General features: G+C 38.4%; 1 protein-coding gene across 50 annotated transcripts in view; it reads left to right on the forward strand.

Moving 5' to 3' along the window:
- CNTN4 (contactin 4) overlaps positions 1–18,452 on the forward strand; it is a 1,001,048-nt gene that overhangs the window by 822,075 nt on the left and 160,521 nt on the right. For all 50 annotated transcript variants that reach the window (XR_014823611.1, XR_014823612.1, XM_084989189.1 and 47 more), the window contains 2 exons: positions 856–958; positions 4,119–4,303. Coding sequence is in view for 48 of the 50 variants with exons in the window: in XM_084989189.1 (XP_084845315.1) it covers positions 856–958; positions 4,119–4,303 (288 nt within the window). In the remaining 2 variants the exon portion in view is untranslated. The remainder of the gene's footprint in view (positions 1–855; positions 959–4,118; positions 4,304–18,452) is intronic.

Here is an 18,452-nt window from a genome sequence, read left to right on the forward strand (position 1 = left end):
AAATGAATGGATTCAGACAACTGTAAACAGCATCTACAATTGTAGACAGTAGTTTGAGAGTGTTTGAACAATTGTAGACAGTAGTGGTAGACAGCGTCAAGTATGTATTGATAAATGATTCATAAGCATTTAGTTATAAATGGACTTAATTTGCTAGGCTGTGTTACCTTGGCTGTAATTGTACAGTAATTTTCCAAGATATGGGAAAATGAGAGAATATGACCTTCAAGGTAAGCCTGCCATTGCTGCCATTGGCAAGATGGGTATAACATAAAGGTTGTTTTTTTCTAGTTGCTTACCATTAATCTTTTTCCATTGTTCCAGAATATAATAAAAATGTAAGAATTTTGTGTTACCTTGCATATACTAATTTGTGACTAATTCAGAATAGCCTTCAAAAGTGGAAGATAAAAGTCATTTGTGGTTACAAATCGATTACTCAGAAATTTTCTTTATATGGACTCAGTAAAGCATGCACATATTTTTAACATATTTTAAATTTTCTGCAGTATATTTCCAAAAAAATAATAATTAACATGATATCCCTGGTGATTAGGATTTTTATCCTCCTTTTTTTTCTCCTGTGACTACATTTTTTTAAGTATTATTGAGAAGCACAGTTGTGTGCGTGGAGAATTTAATCCTAAGCAGATGGTGTGATGCTGTGATAAATTTACCTCTCCCAGTAAGAGGGAGAGAAGCCATGATTCATGGCTGTTTGCAATAGGACCTACTTTAAAGGGAGGAAATAATCACACATGCAATGATGTAGAGGAGCGTCTTACAATAACAGAGAAACACTTGTATATGTTTTAAAAGAATCTCCAAGTCTTAGGTTCCTTTGTTTGTTCACAGGGGTGATGGGTGAATATGAGCCAAAAATAGAAGTGCAGTTCCCAGAAACGGTCCCAACTGCCAAAGGAACAACAGTGAAGCTGGAATGCTTTGCCTTAGGAAAGTAAGTTCGGGTTTCTCTTCTTCCTTGTCCTCCCTCCAGCTTGGGCAAATATAGAATTTTCTTTTTACTGTTTGCAGTGATGGTTTCTAAAATAATGGAAAAGCAAGCCAAGCCTCTCTCTTTGTGATTCTGTGCATGCACCTTTGACTCTGCCCACATCATTGATCCCACCCACATCTTTAATTCCTCCCTCTCACCAGGAAGGATGAGGACGAGCCTGCCACAGTGGACATGGCCACAGAAGGGAATAGAATGGGCAATTGTGCAAAGGCATTTTGTCCTGTTACCATGACCTGCAACACACATGTTGTTTAACCCAAGATGACAGGAAAACAATGGCCTTCATTTGAGGTGCAATGAAGCTGACTATTTGGGAAAATGGAGAGTTTCAATCTGGCCCCAATTTATAGAGTGTACATCAAACTTTTCTTATATTTCTTTTTAAATGACCAGTCTCTTCTTTCTCCTTTGGATTTTGATTTCCTTTTGCTTTGGCTAGAGATTGGTAAGACCTGATATTCTCTAAGAGAGTCTTTATGTTACACAGTTATCTGAAAATTATTCACCACTTTATTATTGAGTCTGTGGAGTCTTCTTAGTTAAGCCTACTTGGGAACCAGATAAATTTTCCCCGGAGTGTCTGTCAGAGGGCATAAGGAAAATGAAAAGCAGATCAGTTAAGATTTTGCCAGTAACCCTGCAGAAAAGGTTTGGCATCAATGATAAAAAAGCTGTCATCTGAAATAAAAATTTTTAGGTTATCTGTGCATTTTAAAGATGCATGTGAATCTCTCTGCCCAGCTCCATCTATCCAGATAACCCACTTCTAACTCCTCATCCTTTTCTTGTACCCAAATGTTGGCTCAGGAAGCAGCACTAACTTTTGCTCAACCACTGTGTCAGCAGTAATCTATATCCATATAATTTTTGTATTCTATAGCCACTATGGAGGAAAGATGTTCCTTTCTAAAATTTTATTTTTTACCTCTAAATGAAGAATTCTTTGGGTTTTCATGTTTTCAACTCATGGCAGTATATACTAGTATCATCTTTGATGGTGGAAAATATAGTGATTGTTTTACGTGTCCTGAAGACTTACCCCTTTAAATAAATTGAGACATAGCTATGGGACTGAACACCACACCAACATTAAAAGTTAAGTTGTAAAACAACATGTAAGGGAGTTCTCATCATGGCTCAGCAGTTAACAAACCAACTAGCATTCATGAGGTCTCAGATTCGATCCCTGGCCTCACTTCGTGGGTTAAGGATCCGGCGTTGCTGTGGCTGTGGCGTAGGCCGGCAGCTACAACTCCAATTGGACCCCTAGCCTGGGAACCTCCATATGCCATGGGTATGGCCCTAAAAAACAAAAAGACAAAAAAAAAGCAAGACATAGAAAATGCCCGTGATTTGTTCCTAAGGAACTAAAAGCAGATTGCCAAATAGTAGATGAGACCTTTTTTTATTATGTATACACACACACACATATATATATATAAACATATGTATATATGTAACATGTACATATATGTGTATTAGGAAACTTAATTCAAAGAAAAGATGAATGTAGATATCCAGATAGGCTAGGAATATATTTGGTGAACTCTGCAAGGTGACACTTTGAAAAATCTGTGGAGAAAGGCAGCAAAATTTATGTTGTTCTCCCTTCTAAGGGGGTAGGAATTAAACTCTATTCACGCTGCATGAATGGCACTAGAATGGAAACAAAGGACCCAAATTGGGCTCCGCAAGTCTACACAGAAATGTTTGGGTATGCACATCCAGCTGCTGAAACTCATCATCATGGCCCACTTAAGAGCAGAAAGACTATGTCTAAGTAGAGTTATTTGTAAAGGCACATATCAAGCATCTATCCCATGAAATGTAAAGACACTCATAATGTACTTTTGATAGAGCCCTTTCTCCATTTTGAATTAGTGTCTTGCCTAATAAACTTAAATTCTTCTAAAACAAATATAGTATAGAGTTGATGGCTCTAATTTTTTAAATACCATCTCAGGTTTTCCAGAAAAGATTAGCAAATCTTTAGTTTAATTACTTGCCTGTGTGTGTGTGTGTGTGTGTGTGTGTGTGTGTGTGTGTGTGTGAAAAATAAATAAGTAAATAATTGTATCCTCTGCTAGGAAGCTGCAATCTTAAAAGCTGTGGTCAGCTCACTAAAACATTGATTTGCGGATTCAGTGATGCCTTTCTTGCAATTTAAGATGTGTTCTAACAGTTTCCGCTGAAGGATAATAGATTCCTTGAGTGTACATAAAGACACCACCAAGTGATTCTTTCCTTACCTCACTATTTTAAGTAAACTTTCCTCAAAGCACACTCCTAAGAGACTGTGACAAGGTGGTAAGGTTCAGTCGAGAGTGTTCCAGGAGACAGAAAGTGAGCCTCGAAACTGACACCACTTCACTCCTGCCTTATTTCCATAGTCAAAATAGCAAAGAACCCACCAGATTCAAGGAGAAGGAGGCCTGGCCCTCCTCTTAGTGGAAGGAATCTTTAAGTCTCCACATTTGTGCATGGCGGTTTTTATGTTCATATTGAGGATTTTGACAAAACAGAAGCACTAGAAAAAAAATAGAACAAGCATACACCAGTCTGTTTTTATTTCATTGGTAACATTGAGTGGGATATAGATTACCTTATTTAAGCCAAGGAAGGTTGATTGGGTTCCCATTGTAGTGCAATGAGTTTGGAACTCAATTAGTATCAATGAGGATGAGGGTTCAATCCCTGGCCTTGCTCAGTGAGTTAAGGATTCAGCGTTGCAGGGGGTGTGGTGTAGGTTGCAGATGCAGCTTGGATATGGCTTTGCTGTGGCTGCTGTGTAGGCCAGCGGCTGCAGCTCCAATTCGATTCCTAGCCTGAGAACTTCTATATGCTACAGGTGTGGCTCTTAAAAAAAAAAAAAAAAAAGTTACGTTATTTTAAGAAAATCACCAAGTATATAACAATACTGGAAATGTGGATATTGCTAAAATCATAATAGTGATACATGGATAGATGAAGTTTAGGGAATACTGTCTAGTGCAAGCTTATAATGTTTAGAACCAAGAAGGAAGGGACTGTTAGGAGTATAGGTGCAAATAAAAGCTACAGTTTTCTTTAATTTGATTTACTCCTTTTTTCTTGCTCTCAGTCCAGTACCAACTATTATCTGGAGAAGAGCTGATGGAAAGCCAATGGCAAGGAAAGCCAGAAGACACAAGTCAAATGGAATTCTGGAAATCCCCAATTTTCAGCAGGAGGACGCTGGTTTATACGAATGTGTGGCTGAAAATTCAAGAGGGAAAAACGTGGCAAGAGGACAGTTGACTTTCTATGGTAAGACTGTGATTCCAGTTTATTAGTTGTTGACCTTCTTGGTATTAAAATCACAAGCTGAGAGTTATGCATTCAGGCTTTTTTGGAAGGATTGTTCAAAAGAGGATTGTGCAAAACCCTCAGTTTGCTGCTTAACTAGTATTCCCTGATTCTGTGTATGGACAGTGAGGGTGGGGGGCAAACATATTGCCAGAGCAAAGAAGAAGAAATTAGGCTGATATGTTTGGGGTGTGGATATTAGTGTGAACACACTTGCAAAGGAACTGTTTTCCCTCCTGCCATCAAGCTGTAAACCTGACACAGGAAACGTTTTGTCATTCTTGCTCCTGATTTATTATTATTTTTTAAAGCTCTCTGCTTGCCTTCATTCGAATTTTGATTTGGAGCTTGTGTTAATCCTTTGTAATTGCTCCTATTCGATAGTGATTTCATGTGCCACCATGAACATTTCAAAATGGAGTGTTCAAATTTAGTTGTCAGAATAGAGCATGAAAGATCTCTCTCACCCCAAAGACTTTTTATGTGCAGCTGTTCTTGTGCCAATCAAATCATCGGCATTGATCCAAATATAATATAAATGTAAAACCTCTAGAATGTGGTCATCAATTGCATCTATCCTGGAAACCCCGTTAGGGTATTAATTGGAAATCCAGAAAGGGATTTCACTGGATAGGCATTTGGAAAGCAAATTTAGTTCTCCCATATTGGAACATACCTGAATTCCATCTGTCTGGGGTATTGGAAATAAATATTATAGATTGATAATTATTCAAGAATGGCTTAAATATACAACAATGTATAGTGAAAGGATGAGAGTAATTCTTTAGGGGCAAGGTGTAGCAAGAGCTTTAAAAGTTCTTATTTCTTGCAATAGCTGAGGCTACAGAAGGTTTTCATTCTTCTTCTTCCAGAAGGTTTTCATTCTTCTTCTTTCAGAAGGTTTTCATTTTAAGATATGGGGAAGGAATTTTGTTCTGTAGTCATGTAAGGTATTTTTAAGAGTATGATTGGAAACTAGGTGGATATTCTGAATGACAGCTGGCCTTCAATCAACTCGCCACTCTGACCCTCAGCATTTTAGACTCATACTTCCGATATTGCCCAGGCTGTGGAAAAACACACAGGGTCCTGCCAAACACTTCACATGATGACCTGAGCACCAGTTGTAATAAATATTTTACATAAATATGCAATCTTTTTTCATAACTCATATTCCTTCAACAGTAATAAAGGACCAACTCTGCTCATGCCAGGTAACAGGCCTGACATTTGATCTTTGCTCTTTTATAAACTGTGAGTATTGATACCTTATTTGATTGAAAAGCAAAAGACATCACAGTTAATTGGCTGGAAAAACCTAAGACTGAAGGTAACAGATTCATTTAGTGAGATGTAATTCCTGTCTTTTTAAAGTGTTTAGGTACATTTTTCTCTCCAGTGTAATAATTATTTCTCATGTGGCAGGTAGGAACAACCTGGGAATATTCAGGTAAATGGTAGGCATTTTCTTTTTTTTATTAGTTGGATATATTTTTTCCATGTGGTGGTGGTTTTTCCTAAATATTATCTGTATTGCACAACAGATTGAAGTCATTTTCACTTTTCATGATTTTAAGTAAAATATCTATTTTCAGTATGTTCAAAAGGTATAAAATATTTTTTTACCAGGAGTTGGCACAGTGCTTTCTAGTAGGTCAAAGATTTCCTGCACTAAAAATAGAAGATTGCAGAGTTACTGTTCTGGAGAATCAACCTAGATTGGTCCCCAGCCCTATATAGTGAAAGGTTTTCTTAGGGATGCTGCCTTAGAGATGAAAATCAGGTCTTAACAGTGTTTTCCTTTTAAATGAAGTTATCTGCATCCATGCATGGAGAAAAAAAACAGAATGAAATTTGCCTGCTTTCTGAAGATAATTCAGTTTTTTCCTCCGTTGTCAACTACCCTTGGTGTTAGTAGCTTGTCAAATCAGTTGACTTTCATGGTTTTGGGCAGTTGCATCTGTGTTCATTCTTTTGTTTTTCCTCAACTAGTGGATCAGTGGCACAGAAATTATGGAAATGTTTTCATTGTCACAGGAGAGCTTAATTATACAAAAGTGCTTGGCTGTCATTTTTTTCTTTCTTTCTTTCTTTTTTTATGGTCTCTATTGGGATTTTCCCAGTGCTGTGTTCTTAATATCCAGCTGCCTAGAGCTCCAATTTAAATGAGTTATTATAATGAAAATCACCATGTATTTCACAAAAGGGGAGAATGCCCCCAGTGACTTATCCATGGACATTCTGTCTTTGAGGATGAGAGAATTTCTTTTCTTTTCCTTTTCTTTTTGTGTGTTTGTTTGTTTTTTGGCTTTATAGTGCTGCAGCCACAGCATATGGAAGTTCCCAGTCTAGGGACTGAATCAGAAATACAGCTGCTGGCCCACACCACAGCCACAGCAACTTGGGATGCGGGCCGTGTCTTCGAACTACATCACAGCTCATGTCAATGCTGGACACTTAACCTACTGAGTGAGGCCAGGGATCGAACCTGTGTCCTCATGGATACTAGTCAGATTTGTTTCCTGTGAGCCACGATGGGAACTCCCGAGAATTTCCTACAACATTAAGATATACTGTGCTCTGGGATTATAAACCATGAGTTTCATTTTAGAAACCTGCTTATCTTCTTGTAGTTCCAAATTGCTATGTCTCATTCATCAACTCTTCACTTCAGCAACCACAGACAGGTGTGCTAATTTCTGTTCTGGCTTGACAGAATGGCAATTTTTCTGATCCTGCATGAAAACTACTTATCCTTCCTCCAAAGGCCTGCTGGGCATGATTCCATTGCTCCCATGTTCCCTGTGTCAGGATGAAAGAAGACTCTGTTTCTGGTTGTTGTGTTTCTACCGTGGCTATGTCTCTGATAGCTATGTGACTTGTGTTTGGGAAATGGGAAGAAATGAAACTAATTCAGACATTTTTACCCTACCCCATCTTCATGACCTATTTTTGCTGTGACCTCTACTTGGTTCTGTAGTCTAATTTTAATCTGCTCTTTCAGACATTTTTCCACATAAAAATCTTCCTAGAAACAGCTCTGTTATATTTTCAGAAGTAAAATACTACTGATCTTTGTTGCTTCAAAGTTGACATTTTCCCAAATGATTTTAATCTATTATTAATTTGTTCCAAAAAAAATTTCATTGCCTACTGTATGGTAATGTGAGGCACTTAGGGCTATAAGAAAAATCCCTGCCTTCAAGGAACTTTTACCAGAAGCTGACAGGCAATATACAATTAAGCAAATAAATGAACCAGAAAATTTCATAATGTGCTAAGAGTTGTGCAGAAAATGATTAGGATAATATGATAGAAAATAACTAGGAGCAGAAGAAAGGATTCATAAGAAAAAGCTGTCAGTGAAGGCTTATCTGAGATTTGACTTCTGTGCTGAAAACTAAAAGATGAAAAATAACCAGGCTTTCAAGGGATGGTACATTCCAGGCAGAAAGTAAAGAAGTGCAAAGGCCCTGAGATAGGAATCTACTTAACATTCATGAGCTGCATCGAGGAAGCTAGTATAACTAAGTCATAGTGAGAGAGGGCAAAAGGTCTGGAAACATAGGAGGGTTACAGATTATGCACTTCTTTATAAACCGGGCACAGAGTTTGAGTTTTATTCTGATTGTAATGGGAAACCATTAGGGGATTTTAAGTGGAGGAATGACTCAGTCGGATTCATGCTTTTATTTATTTATTTATTTGCTTTTCAGGGCCACACCGGTGGCCTATGGAGGTTCCCAGGTTAGGGGTAGAATCAGAGCCACAGCTGCCAGCCTACACCACATCCATTGCAACACCAGATCCGAGCCTCATCTGTACCTACACCACAGCTCACGGCAAACCAGATCTTTAACCCACTGAGTGAGGCCAGGGATCAAACCTGAAACCTCGTGGTCCCTAGCCAGATTCGTTTCCACTGCACCGCGATGGCCTCTGGATTCATGCTTTTAAAAGCACTCTGGTTGCTTTGTGGTAAATAAATGATTAGCAACCAAGAAAAAAATAGGACAACCAATTAGGCAGCCAACCAGGTGAAAGATGATGTTGACTAGGACAATAAATAGAGACTTGAGATATATTTTGGAGTTAGAGCCAGTGAGATACTTGTATGTCATTCCTACATTTAGCAATTTTATAGATAAGGAACTGATTCCCTAATAGATAATTTTACTGATTGAAGTTTATATAGGAAGTAGAGCTAGATTCCACATGCTATGCCTGTTCCTTCATACTAGAGGTTCTCCAACTTCAACGTGCATTAGAGTAATCTGAAAATGTTATTAAGATACAGGATACTGGGTCCTTCCCGGCCAGGGTATGACCTGAGAATGTGTATTTCAATTAAATTTCCTGCCCTGCAATGCAGCTTGTCTGGAGTCCACATTGTGAGAACCACTGCTCTGTACTAGGCTGCTACCAAGTTATAGAGTGAAGCCTAAGATTAAATTACGTGCAAGCAAAGGTGTTCCTGCCTCCCATGAGTGCCAACAGCTTGCTGTCACATCAGACATTGTAGCCAGTCTACATAGAAAAGTAGGAGAGTGCTCAAGTAATTATCTGTGAAGAAAGGAAAGGGAAGTATAAAATGGATTTAATTCACTTGATAATTACTCATCTTTCCACCCCATTGGGTCTGTACAGTCACTTCCTTTTTGCACAAATAGACCAACAGAATTACAGTCATCATTTAAAAGGATGAAGCATGAACTAAAGGAACCTGATATTTAATGTCTTGTACAGTTTCTCCTGTATGTAACAGGTGTTAAGAGAGTAAAATCAGGGAGTTCCCATCATGGCTCAGTGGAAATGAATCTGACTAGTAACCAGGATGGTGCAGGTTCCATCTCTGGCTTCATTCGGTGGGTTAAGGATCCAGCGCTGCCGTTAGCTGTGGCTTAGGTCACAGACGCGGTTCAGATCTGCTGTTGCTGTGGCTGTGGTGTAGGCTGGGGTCTGAAGCTCTGATTCGACCCCTAGCCTGGGAACTTCCATATTCAGTGAGTGGAGCCCTCAAAAGACAAAAAAAGAAATAAATAAAAAAAAGAGTGAGAGAGAGAAATCATCTCCTCCATGAGGAAATAGGGAATATAGTATTTGAGCAGTGAACAAGACTATGTTTCACAGAATCCTATGTTTGAGCTGGAAGGATCTGTTGAGGCCAACCTTTGATTTTTATAAAGTTAAAAAAATAAGGGCCAGAGACATAAAATAACTTATCCAAGATGATAGAATGAATGACAATCAGAGATATGACTAGGCTGTCTCTTTCTGTCAAATTACACATGTTCCTTTTCCTGCCAATAAGACATTTTAATAAAATAGAGGAATAAACCCATCAATCATCCAGATAATTTTTCTGTTTATTTTTCACAATCATAGCTATGAATTAAAACAGCCACATGAACAATTGACTTTTCTATGATTAGCTCCATTTTATTTTATTTGTTATTAAAATATAGTTGATTTACAATGCTGTGCCGATTTCTGCTGTACAGCAAAGTGACTCAGTTATATGTGTATATATTGTTAACATTGTTTTTTCATCATGGTATATCCCAGGAGATTGAATATAGTCCCCTGTGATATACAGTAGGACCTTATTGTTTATCCATTCTGAATGTAATAGTTGCATCTACTAATCCCAAACTCCCTTTCCCTCCCATTCCCTTCCTCCTCCCCCTTGGCAACCCAAGTCTGTTCTCTATGTCTTTTGGTCTGTTTCTGTTTTGTAGCTAGGTTCATTTGTGCCATATTTATTTATTTATGTATTTATGTATTTATTTATTTATTTAGCTTTTTAGGGCTGCACCTGCAGCACAAGGAAGTTCCCAGGCTAGGGGTCTAATCAGAGCTGCAGCTGCCAGCCTACACAACAGCTCATGGCAATGCTATATCCCTAACCCAGTGAGTAAGGCCAGGATCAAACCCACATCCTCATGGATCCTAGTTGGGTTCATTACCGCTGAGGAACAATGGGAACTCCTTTGTTTTAAATTTCACATATAAGTGATATCATATGGTATTTGTCTTTCTCTTTCTGATTTACCTCAGTTAGTATGAGAATCTCTAGTTGTATCCATGTTGCTGAAATGGCATTATTTCATTCTTTTTTATGGCTAAGTAGTATCCAGTGTATATATGTATCACATCTTCTTAATCCATTCATCTGCAATTGACTTTTTTACTTCCTGTTTTCTAAGAATATCACCTGATTATTGATTCCAAAACAGCTCTTTTTTTTTTTTTCTCCTCTCCAAAGTACATCTGTGGCTGTATGTTTAGACCTGATGGGCTATGACCCTGTGACTCTAAAGGTAAAAGTTTAGGCTTGATGACACTGCACATGGTGTTTAAATACCTCTAAGTTCATCAATATGTGAATACAGAAGCATCGTATAGCACTGCATACTAATTTCATCACAAATGTGCTATGTATATGTGATTACGAGATAATATTCAGCCCCACAATTTGGCTTAAAGGACAGAGTGACCCCAAAAATGAACACAGTGGATAAGGTAATTTTGCAGTAAAGCAGTAGTCTGCTTAATTGTCCTAGACAAAATTGATATTGAGACCCTCAGTTCCCATCAGTGTCACTTAAGAGAAAGTCAACAGTGTTTATTGTTTTCACTTCATCTACAGTTCCAATTAAGTGGGTTGCTGCAATTTTTCAAGGGATGCACAGTGAGAACATGTCATAAGTAATGATTCCTGGGAAGTGATACCAGAGTTGGGGTACAGGGTCCTAACCATGAGAAACTTCAGACCAGAGAAGAAAACATCACATCACACACAGTGTATCGAGTCAATTCTCTCACTCTGTATTGTCACAGAAGGCAGATGCAACTGTTACAATTTTTATCTATCAAGGAGCATTGTTTAAATGTACTTGTAGCAAGTTTTGGATTCATTTATCTGAAAGTTTCTGCACTTCTTGAAAGAGGGAGTTCTCAGATTCTGGGTTACAGGCCCCCTTTTCACTCTGAAAGATTATTGAGTACTCCAAAGAACTTGTGTTTTTGCAGACTATATCTACCAATATATACCTATTAGAAGTTAATACTGAGAATTTAATTTAGTACTTTCTTTTAAAATGACAGTAACATAACCAGTGCTTGTTAACATAATGAACATATTTTAAGAAAAATTTAATTTTCCAAACAAAAAAAAAGTGCCATTGTTTAGGTTTTGTTTATCTCTTTAATGTTTGTCTTTCCCTAAGAGAGCTAGATGCTTGTACCTGCTTCTGTATTGAATCTGTCATGATTGTTGTTTTGGTTGAAGTATACAAAGAACATCTGATCTCACGCAGTTGTGCAGGTGAAAGGAAAAGCCCTCATGGGCTCCTTGAAAGAGACTTGGGAAACCCCAGTGGTCCTTAGACCACACTTTGGGAACCATGGGCCCAAAAGAATATTCCCATTGCCATTGATGGTAGGGGCATGTTTTGAGAGCTTATAGATACAGATATTGAAGCCAAGCAAGCCTATGTGCCATTCCTTACTCAGCCAGTTTCTCAATCTGGACTTTAATGACTCTGGATCTCATCTGCAAAACGGGGATAAAATGACACTACACTTTCAGGTTGTTATGAGGTTGACAAATATATATATAAAAGGGATGCTGATTGAGATATTCAGTAAACACATAGCATCCATGATTGGTAGTATTTTACACAGAAGGTGGCTAGGGGATGGAAAAAGGGATGAATTCAACCCAGTAAGTGAACCTTCAGAGAAACACTAGGCAGTGACTGAGCTGAGGATTGAAAATAAATGTAAATAAATTAGTCTATTTTAGGCTAGATAATGAGTTGGTTCACTGGTGGAAGTAGGCTTAGTGAACCAGCCTTAAGGCCTTTTTTAAAAAATGAACATGTTGCTAATTTCCAATTCTTTTTTTTTTTTTTTTTTTTTTTTTTTGTCTTTTTTGCTATTTCTTTGGGCCGCTTCCGCGGCATATGGAGGTTCCCAGGCTAGGGGTCGAATCGGAGCTGTAGCCACCGGCCTACGCCAGAGCCACAGCAACGCAGGATCCGAGCCGCGTCTGCAACCTACACCACAGCTCACGGCAACGCCGGATCTTTAACCCACTGAGCAAGGGCAGGGACCGAACCCGCAACCTCATGGTTCCTAGTCGGATTCGTTAACCACTGCGCCACGACGGGAACTCCTCCAATTCTTTTTTATTCCTTGATTTATTTCCCAAGTTCTGAAATGACTATACCACATCTGGGGAGAAAAGAAAAAATGTGTACTTTTATAGAAATTGGTTATTAGCAATAAAACAGTTGAACCAACCCACACAAAAAACATATAAATGATGGCACAGAAAAGTTGTGCTCTTTGTGCCTAATGAACTGTATGTGTTCAGGAGGAAAGCAGTTGGCAGATTAGGGAAGGCTTCATGGAGGAGGTGTTTCTGCAGAGTGAACACTGATTAGTGGATGAAGGGGAGAGAACATTCTAGAAAGACAAGATGTTATGAATAAAGATAAGAGGCAGGAACTGGCTTACTAGATTTGAGGACAAAGAAGATTCTTATTTGACAGGAGCAGTGTGTTCACTGGGCAGGCTTGGAAAGAGAGTGAGAGAATTGGATGGAACCACATGAGAGATTACTTTAAATATTAGCCTAAAAACATTAAATGATGGTAATGTTCTCTTAGTTCATACATCATTTACAGTGAACAAAGCACATTCATGCATCCTATCCTATAATCTCACTCATGGATTACTTCCTACAATCATATCTGTTTTATTTATTAATAAATGCCTGTTAATAGAAAGAAAAATACCTGCTTTTGGTTGCCTTTAAGTGTACCTTCATGAAGTTGGTTGTTATATTCCATAGTGGCTTATCCTTGTTGTCTGTGAGACTGTTGGCCTGATGGCACCTCCTCTGCCCTTGCCAGACATGAAAATGCCATGTAACTTCCAAAGAGATGAAGAGACCATCAGTAGGAAAGTCTGGGAGTTCCTGTTGTGGCTCAGCAGTAACAAACCTGAGTAGTATCCAAGAGGATGCAGGTTTGGTCCCTGACCTCACTCAGGAGGTAAAGGATCCAGCATTGCCATGAGCTGTGGTGTAGGTTGCTATCAAAGATCAGATCTGGTCTTGCTGTGGCTGTGGTGTAGACCTGCTGCTACAGCTTTGACCAGACTCCTAGCCTGGGAACTTCTATATGCCACAGGTGCAGCCCTAAAAAGACAAAATAATAATAATAATAATAATAATAAATTTAAAAATAGGAAAGTCTGATGTGAAGCACTAATTAACAGAGAACCCATGGAGTTCCCATCATGGCACAGTGGTTAACAAATCTGACTAGGAACCATGAGGCTTTGGGTTCGATCCCTGGCCTTGCTCAGTGAGTTAAGAATGTGAGCTGTAGTGTAGGTCCAAAATTCGGCTGGGATCCCGCGTTGCTGTGGCTCTGGTATAGATCAGTGGCTACAGCTCTGATTTGACCGCTAGCCTGGGAACCTCCATATGCTGAGGGAGTGGCCCTAGAAAAGGTAAAAAGACAAAAAAATTAAAAAAAAAAAAAAACAGAGAACTCAGGAGATCCAAGAATTCAGATGGTTCAAGTGGTAAGTAAAGATTTAATTAAAGGACTTTAGACACCGTCAAATCCAACCTCGCCTCAATTCAAATTAGAAAACTTAAGCCCTCAATCTCCAGGCTCCAAATTCAAAGCTCTTTTTAGAAAAAGACAAGCTTCAGATACCTCAAAATTGTATTTTCAAAGTGGATGTGTTGTTAAATTGCCACATCACTTCTTTTTCTTCAAAGGGAAATTCTCAGTATTTAAAGCAATGGAAGGCAGTTCTAGTTGAAAGATGCCCCTCTGTGCTTCATAGAACTGAATCTGAATCCCCTTATTAGGCTGATGCTTGCTGTTGTGTAGCCTCGAAGGAGTGGAGAGTATGGTTGTGATGGTGGAAGAGGGTATCAAATTTGGACCCTACCGCAGAAAACACAGGCATTTCCTATTAAGCTGATCCTTCCTTTCAGTGGATTTTGCAAGTGAGAAATCAGGAGTTTAAGACTGTAGTGGTAAATTGGAAAACTCTCTATAGTAAGCTTAGAAAATGAAGAGGTCACGTGCCAATACTGGGAATATTGGATTCAAGGTAGAGTTATTGAGACTATCTCAATAATTCTGTCAACAGTCCAAAATTCCAGGCTGGAGATCAAGATTTGGGAAGCAACTATGTTATGTACGTGGTGAAATAAAGCCAAGTAATTATCTTCAGGCTCATAAAGCTTGCTACCAATATAAATCTTAAGTATCTTTAGCCAAACCTCTGCATTCCATGGGGATGATTCACCTTCTCCAAGGCTGTGTAAGCAACCAGAAATAATTTTGAATGGCTACGAGTCACCATTGGAGTATCAGTGTAGATGGTTTTTCCCCATTATATCCTTGCTTTTAGATTTTTAAATTTCTAAGGTTTAAGGCTCATGATACCATTTCTTTCTATTAGAGATTTCTGGTTTAGACAGCGAGAGAGGCAGATACCTCTGAGAATTGTTTGACCACTAAGTTCAGATTATATCTGTCTGCATTATAAATCGTTATTGGTTGAGATGCTTGCATGATTCCAGTGGCTCGACTACACATTGACTTGGGTCATTTCCAGCAGTTATTGAACAGAAGATTGAAAGAAGAGCTTGTTCATCTATCCAAGAGACTAACAGTGTCATAGGGTCAAATAAAACACAACCATTTAACCTTATATTTGAATTTGAATCCTGAAAACAAAACTTGAGATGTTTTAGTGGGAATATTCTTCTATTCAAACTTTGAAAGATCATAAAGGCCAAAACAGATGATTCTGTTTTAATATGTGGATGCAATTAATTCTGTTTTAGTATTTGGGATTTAGACATAAGGCATCTAGACCTAACTTCTGAAATAATAGGGTGGAATCAACCCGTTCAGGCCTTCTTGGAGCTATTTTTTATCCATGGAAGTTTTTTACTTTTTTTTTTTTTTTTTAATGTTTTCATGGCCACACCTGAAGCATATGGAAGTTACTGGGCTCGGGGTCAAATCAGAGCTGCAGCTGAGGCCTAAGCCACAGCCACAGCAACACCAGATCCAAGCTGCATCTGCAACCTGTGCCTCAGCTTGCAGCAATACCAGATCCTTAATGCATGGAGTGAGGTCAGGGATCAAACCTGCATCCTCATGGAGATTATGTTGGGTTCTTAACCCTCTGAGCCACAGTGAAAACTCCAGAATGTTTTTATTGCCATAGAGTTATAAAATGTAGTCAGACCTAGATATTAAGCAATGAATACCATGGACCCATATGCATTATAAACAGTTTTTTAAAGGAAACAATATTTTCTGTTATGCACTAAAATGGACCGTATGTTATCCAATGAGTTTAAATTGAGTTAAAAAAGAGAAGAGATACATAGAGATAAGAACAATTTCCATCAGACATAGGACTTTTTCCAAAAAACTCCCCACCTAGATATGATTCATCCAGTGTAAGTGAGTAGCAGGAGAAGCCTTCACTGTGTGGGCTTTTGCCTTGTAGATCTGCAATTGGGATGTTAAAAGAAAAATTATCTCATTCCTTGCCATTTATAGAATATGATATTCCATTCCTGATCTTCCTGGGCCCATGTCCAGATATTCACTTCAAGAGGAACATGTTTATATCTTTTCAAATTTGGCTCTTAGGAATTAATTTTGCTTAAAAAAAGAAAACAAAAAGGAAAGTACCTGACAGTGTCTCACAAAGGCAGAATTCATTGTTGATTTCACCTTGACCCGCACAAGTAACTACCATTGAGCATTCTTGTCAAGAACTTTAACCTCCATAACCCTCTTGGAAGAGACAGAATGAGTCCTCAGAAGTGTTTAATTAGTTAGAATTTTGCAAGGTCTTTTCAAAATCCTCTCAAAGCCCTCCCTTTCCTTCCCCATTTCCTTTTTGAGATTGCAAGGTTGTGCTTCCAGCTTTCTATATTTTTAAAAGAAAGCAATGAATAAGCCCAAGAGTTACAGGAAATCTATGACATTGAAATCTCTGTCTCTGCACGTGGTTTTGATGTTTCCTTTTTGAACTCAAACTTGACATTGCTTCATAAGTTACATTTGCCCTTCCTTTTTTTTTTCCCTTCCTTTCTCTCTTTGAAAAGTTTGGTTTAGTCGTTAATATTCCACATAGATTTCTGTAGCTTTTCTTGTTTTCTTTGTTTTCATAAACTCTGTGGGGGGTAAATATTCAGCAGGTTGAATGTGAAATCAGGCACACAACTGCCATTAGCCCTGTCAGAATTACACATCAAATTCTCCAAGCAGAGAACTGAAAAGGTAGCTACTTTTTGAGGTCCCTTTGCATTAACAGCATGAAGATAAAGAACACTGGCAGACTTTCAGCTCTTTCAAGGATAAAGGTTATAACCCTTCGTTCAAGTTAATGCTTGTTGATGTTACAACTTTTTTCTAAAGCTGACCCTTTCAGCCTCCCCTCATCTGCAGCAATGTATCATCCCCATCAGTGCATGATTTGTAAAATTGTATTTTTCTCTTTGAAAAACATGCAGTTGCTTATAGATGGTAAAAAGGAAAAAGCAGCTTGTATTCACAGCCCTAGAGACCTCTGCTGGTTAAGTGACTTGTTGAATGTTTTTCCAGTTTTGCTTATTGAGAAGGTAAGATAGCCTGGCCTCAATACTAGTAATTGTCTTTTGAATTAAAGGTAATTGGTAGCCTCACAGAATAAAGATACTGAGGTCAAGTCAGCCAAGAGACATGTCAAGAATACTGAGTGGTGTCTTCTAGTTAAATGCTGATATCAATTCTGACTATTAGGTTTACATTGCTGGTATTACCCTATGGAAGTACCCTGTGAGAAAATAACACTGCAGAATGATAAGTGTGTTTTTCTCCTGTATGAACTTTGAGCTGAAGATCTTCTGCCTAAATATGGTTGCCATTACATTTACCAATAGCGTGGATTGTGCTTTAGGGAAAGCTTGATGTTGATGAAGACATTTTATGGAATGTGGGTTAACATTGTTTTTATTTCCCTTAAGAACAAGGACAGGAAATATGCTTTCCATTGAAGCAAGAGAAATGTAGCATAATTTTGGAGAAGGGAGTGGTGTAGGACATGGGTCAATGTGAGAATTAAGTGTTGTCTTGAATTCCTGTGTTAAACTGTGGGCAGGACCTAATTTCTTAGGAAGAATTTTGTTAAAAAAAAAAAAAAAAAAACCCACAAACAGGACTCATTTAAGATTTGGGATTCTAGAGCTACACACTTCTGGTATTTCATATGGCATTCTATCCATATGAAATAAGTCAATAATAGCAAATGATGATAGTCTTGAAGGAGAAAGTAGTCACAAAAATTATCTGCATGATGCATCGACAGACATCCAAAAATGTAGTGGCTTAAATAGGAAGTTTGTTTCTTTCACATATGTCTCTCCAAAAATAGTCAGGTGGGTCCAGAGCTGCTTTGCTCCACAAGGTCAATCAAGGTCCAGGACTGGCAGGTCATCATTTCTATTCTATGCAAAAGACTTCATCTCTGAGCCCAGAGCATTTCAGTGGTCACTTTGTCCAATCAGTGGGAAAGGGCAATGAGAATCCAGGGCAAGTGTCATTAAGTCAGTAACCTGCAAGTTGCTCTCATCACTTTCACACATAGCACATATTGTTGGTATGAACTTTGTGCCATGGTTACCATACCATTCATTCCATCTGCAAGAGTCTGAGAAATGCATTGTGTACCTAGGAAAACATGAGCCCAGCTGTATATGGTATGGTGGTGGTGGGAGATTTCTATTAAAAGGAAAAAAGGAGGAGAAGATACTTGAGAGTAGGAATTAATTTTACTATATGGCTAATGGTAGTTTTATTCATTCTGCCACTAGTGATGAAAAAAATCAGCCATGTGGGCTACAAAAACAGGACATTCCCAGAGTTGGACAGAGGATGGGGTGTTTTCTAAAAGTACTCCCTGAACTTCTAGCCAGGCTTGTAATTTGTGTGCCCTCTTGAAAAGAATTTTAGTATAAGCCTAGTTTTATCCCTTGATTGTATAAGATAAACAGGGATTGAATATACAC

The sequence above is a fragment of the Sus scrofa genome, chromosome 13, assembly GCF_054392235.1.
Source record: "Sus scrofa isolate SSC_HxYL_T2T_F1_AM1 chromosome 13, Sscrofa_HxYL_maternal_Yorkshire_Landrace_v2.0, whole genome shotgun sequence".
NCBI lineage: Eukaryota > Metazoa > Chordata > Mammalia > Artiodactyla > Suidae > Sus > Sus scrofa.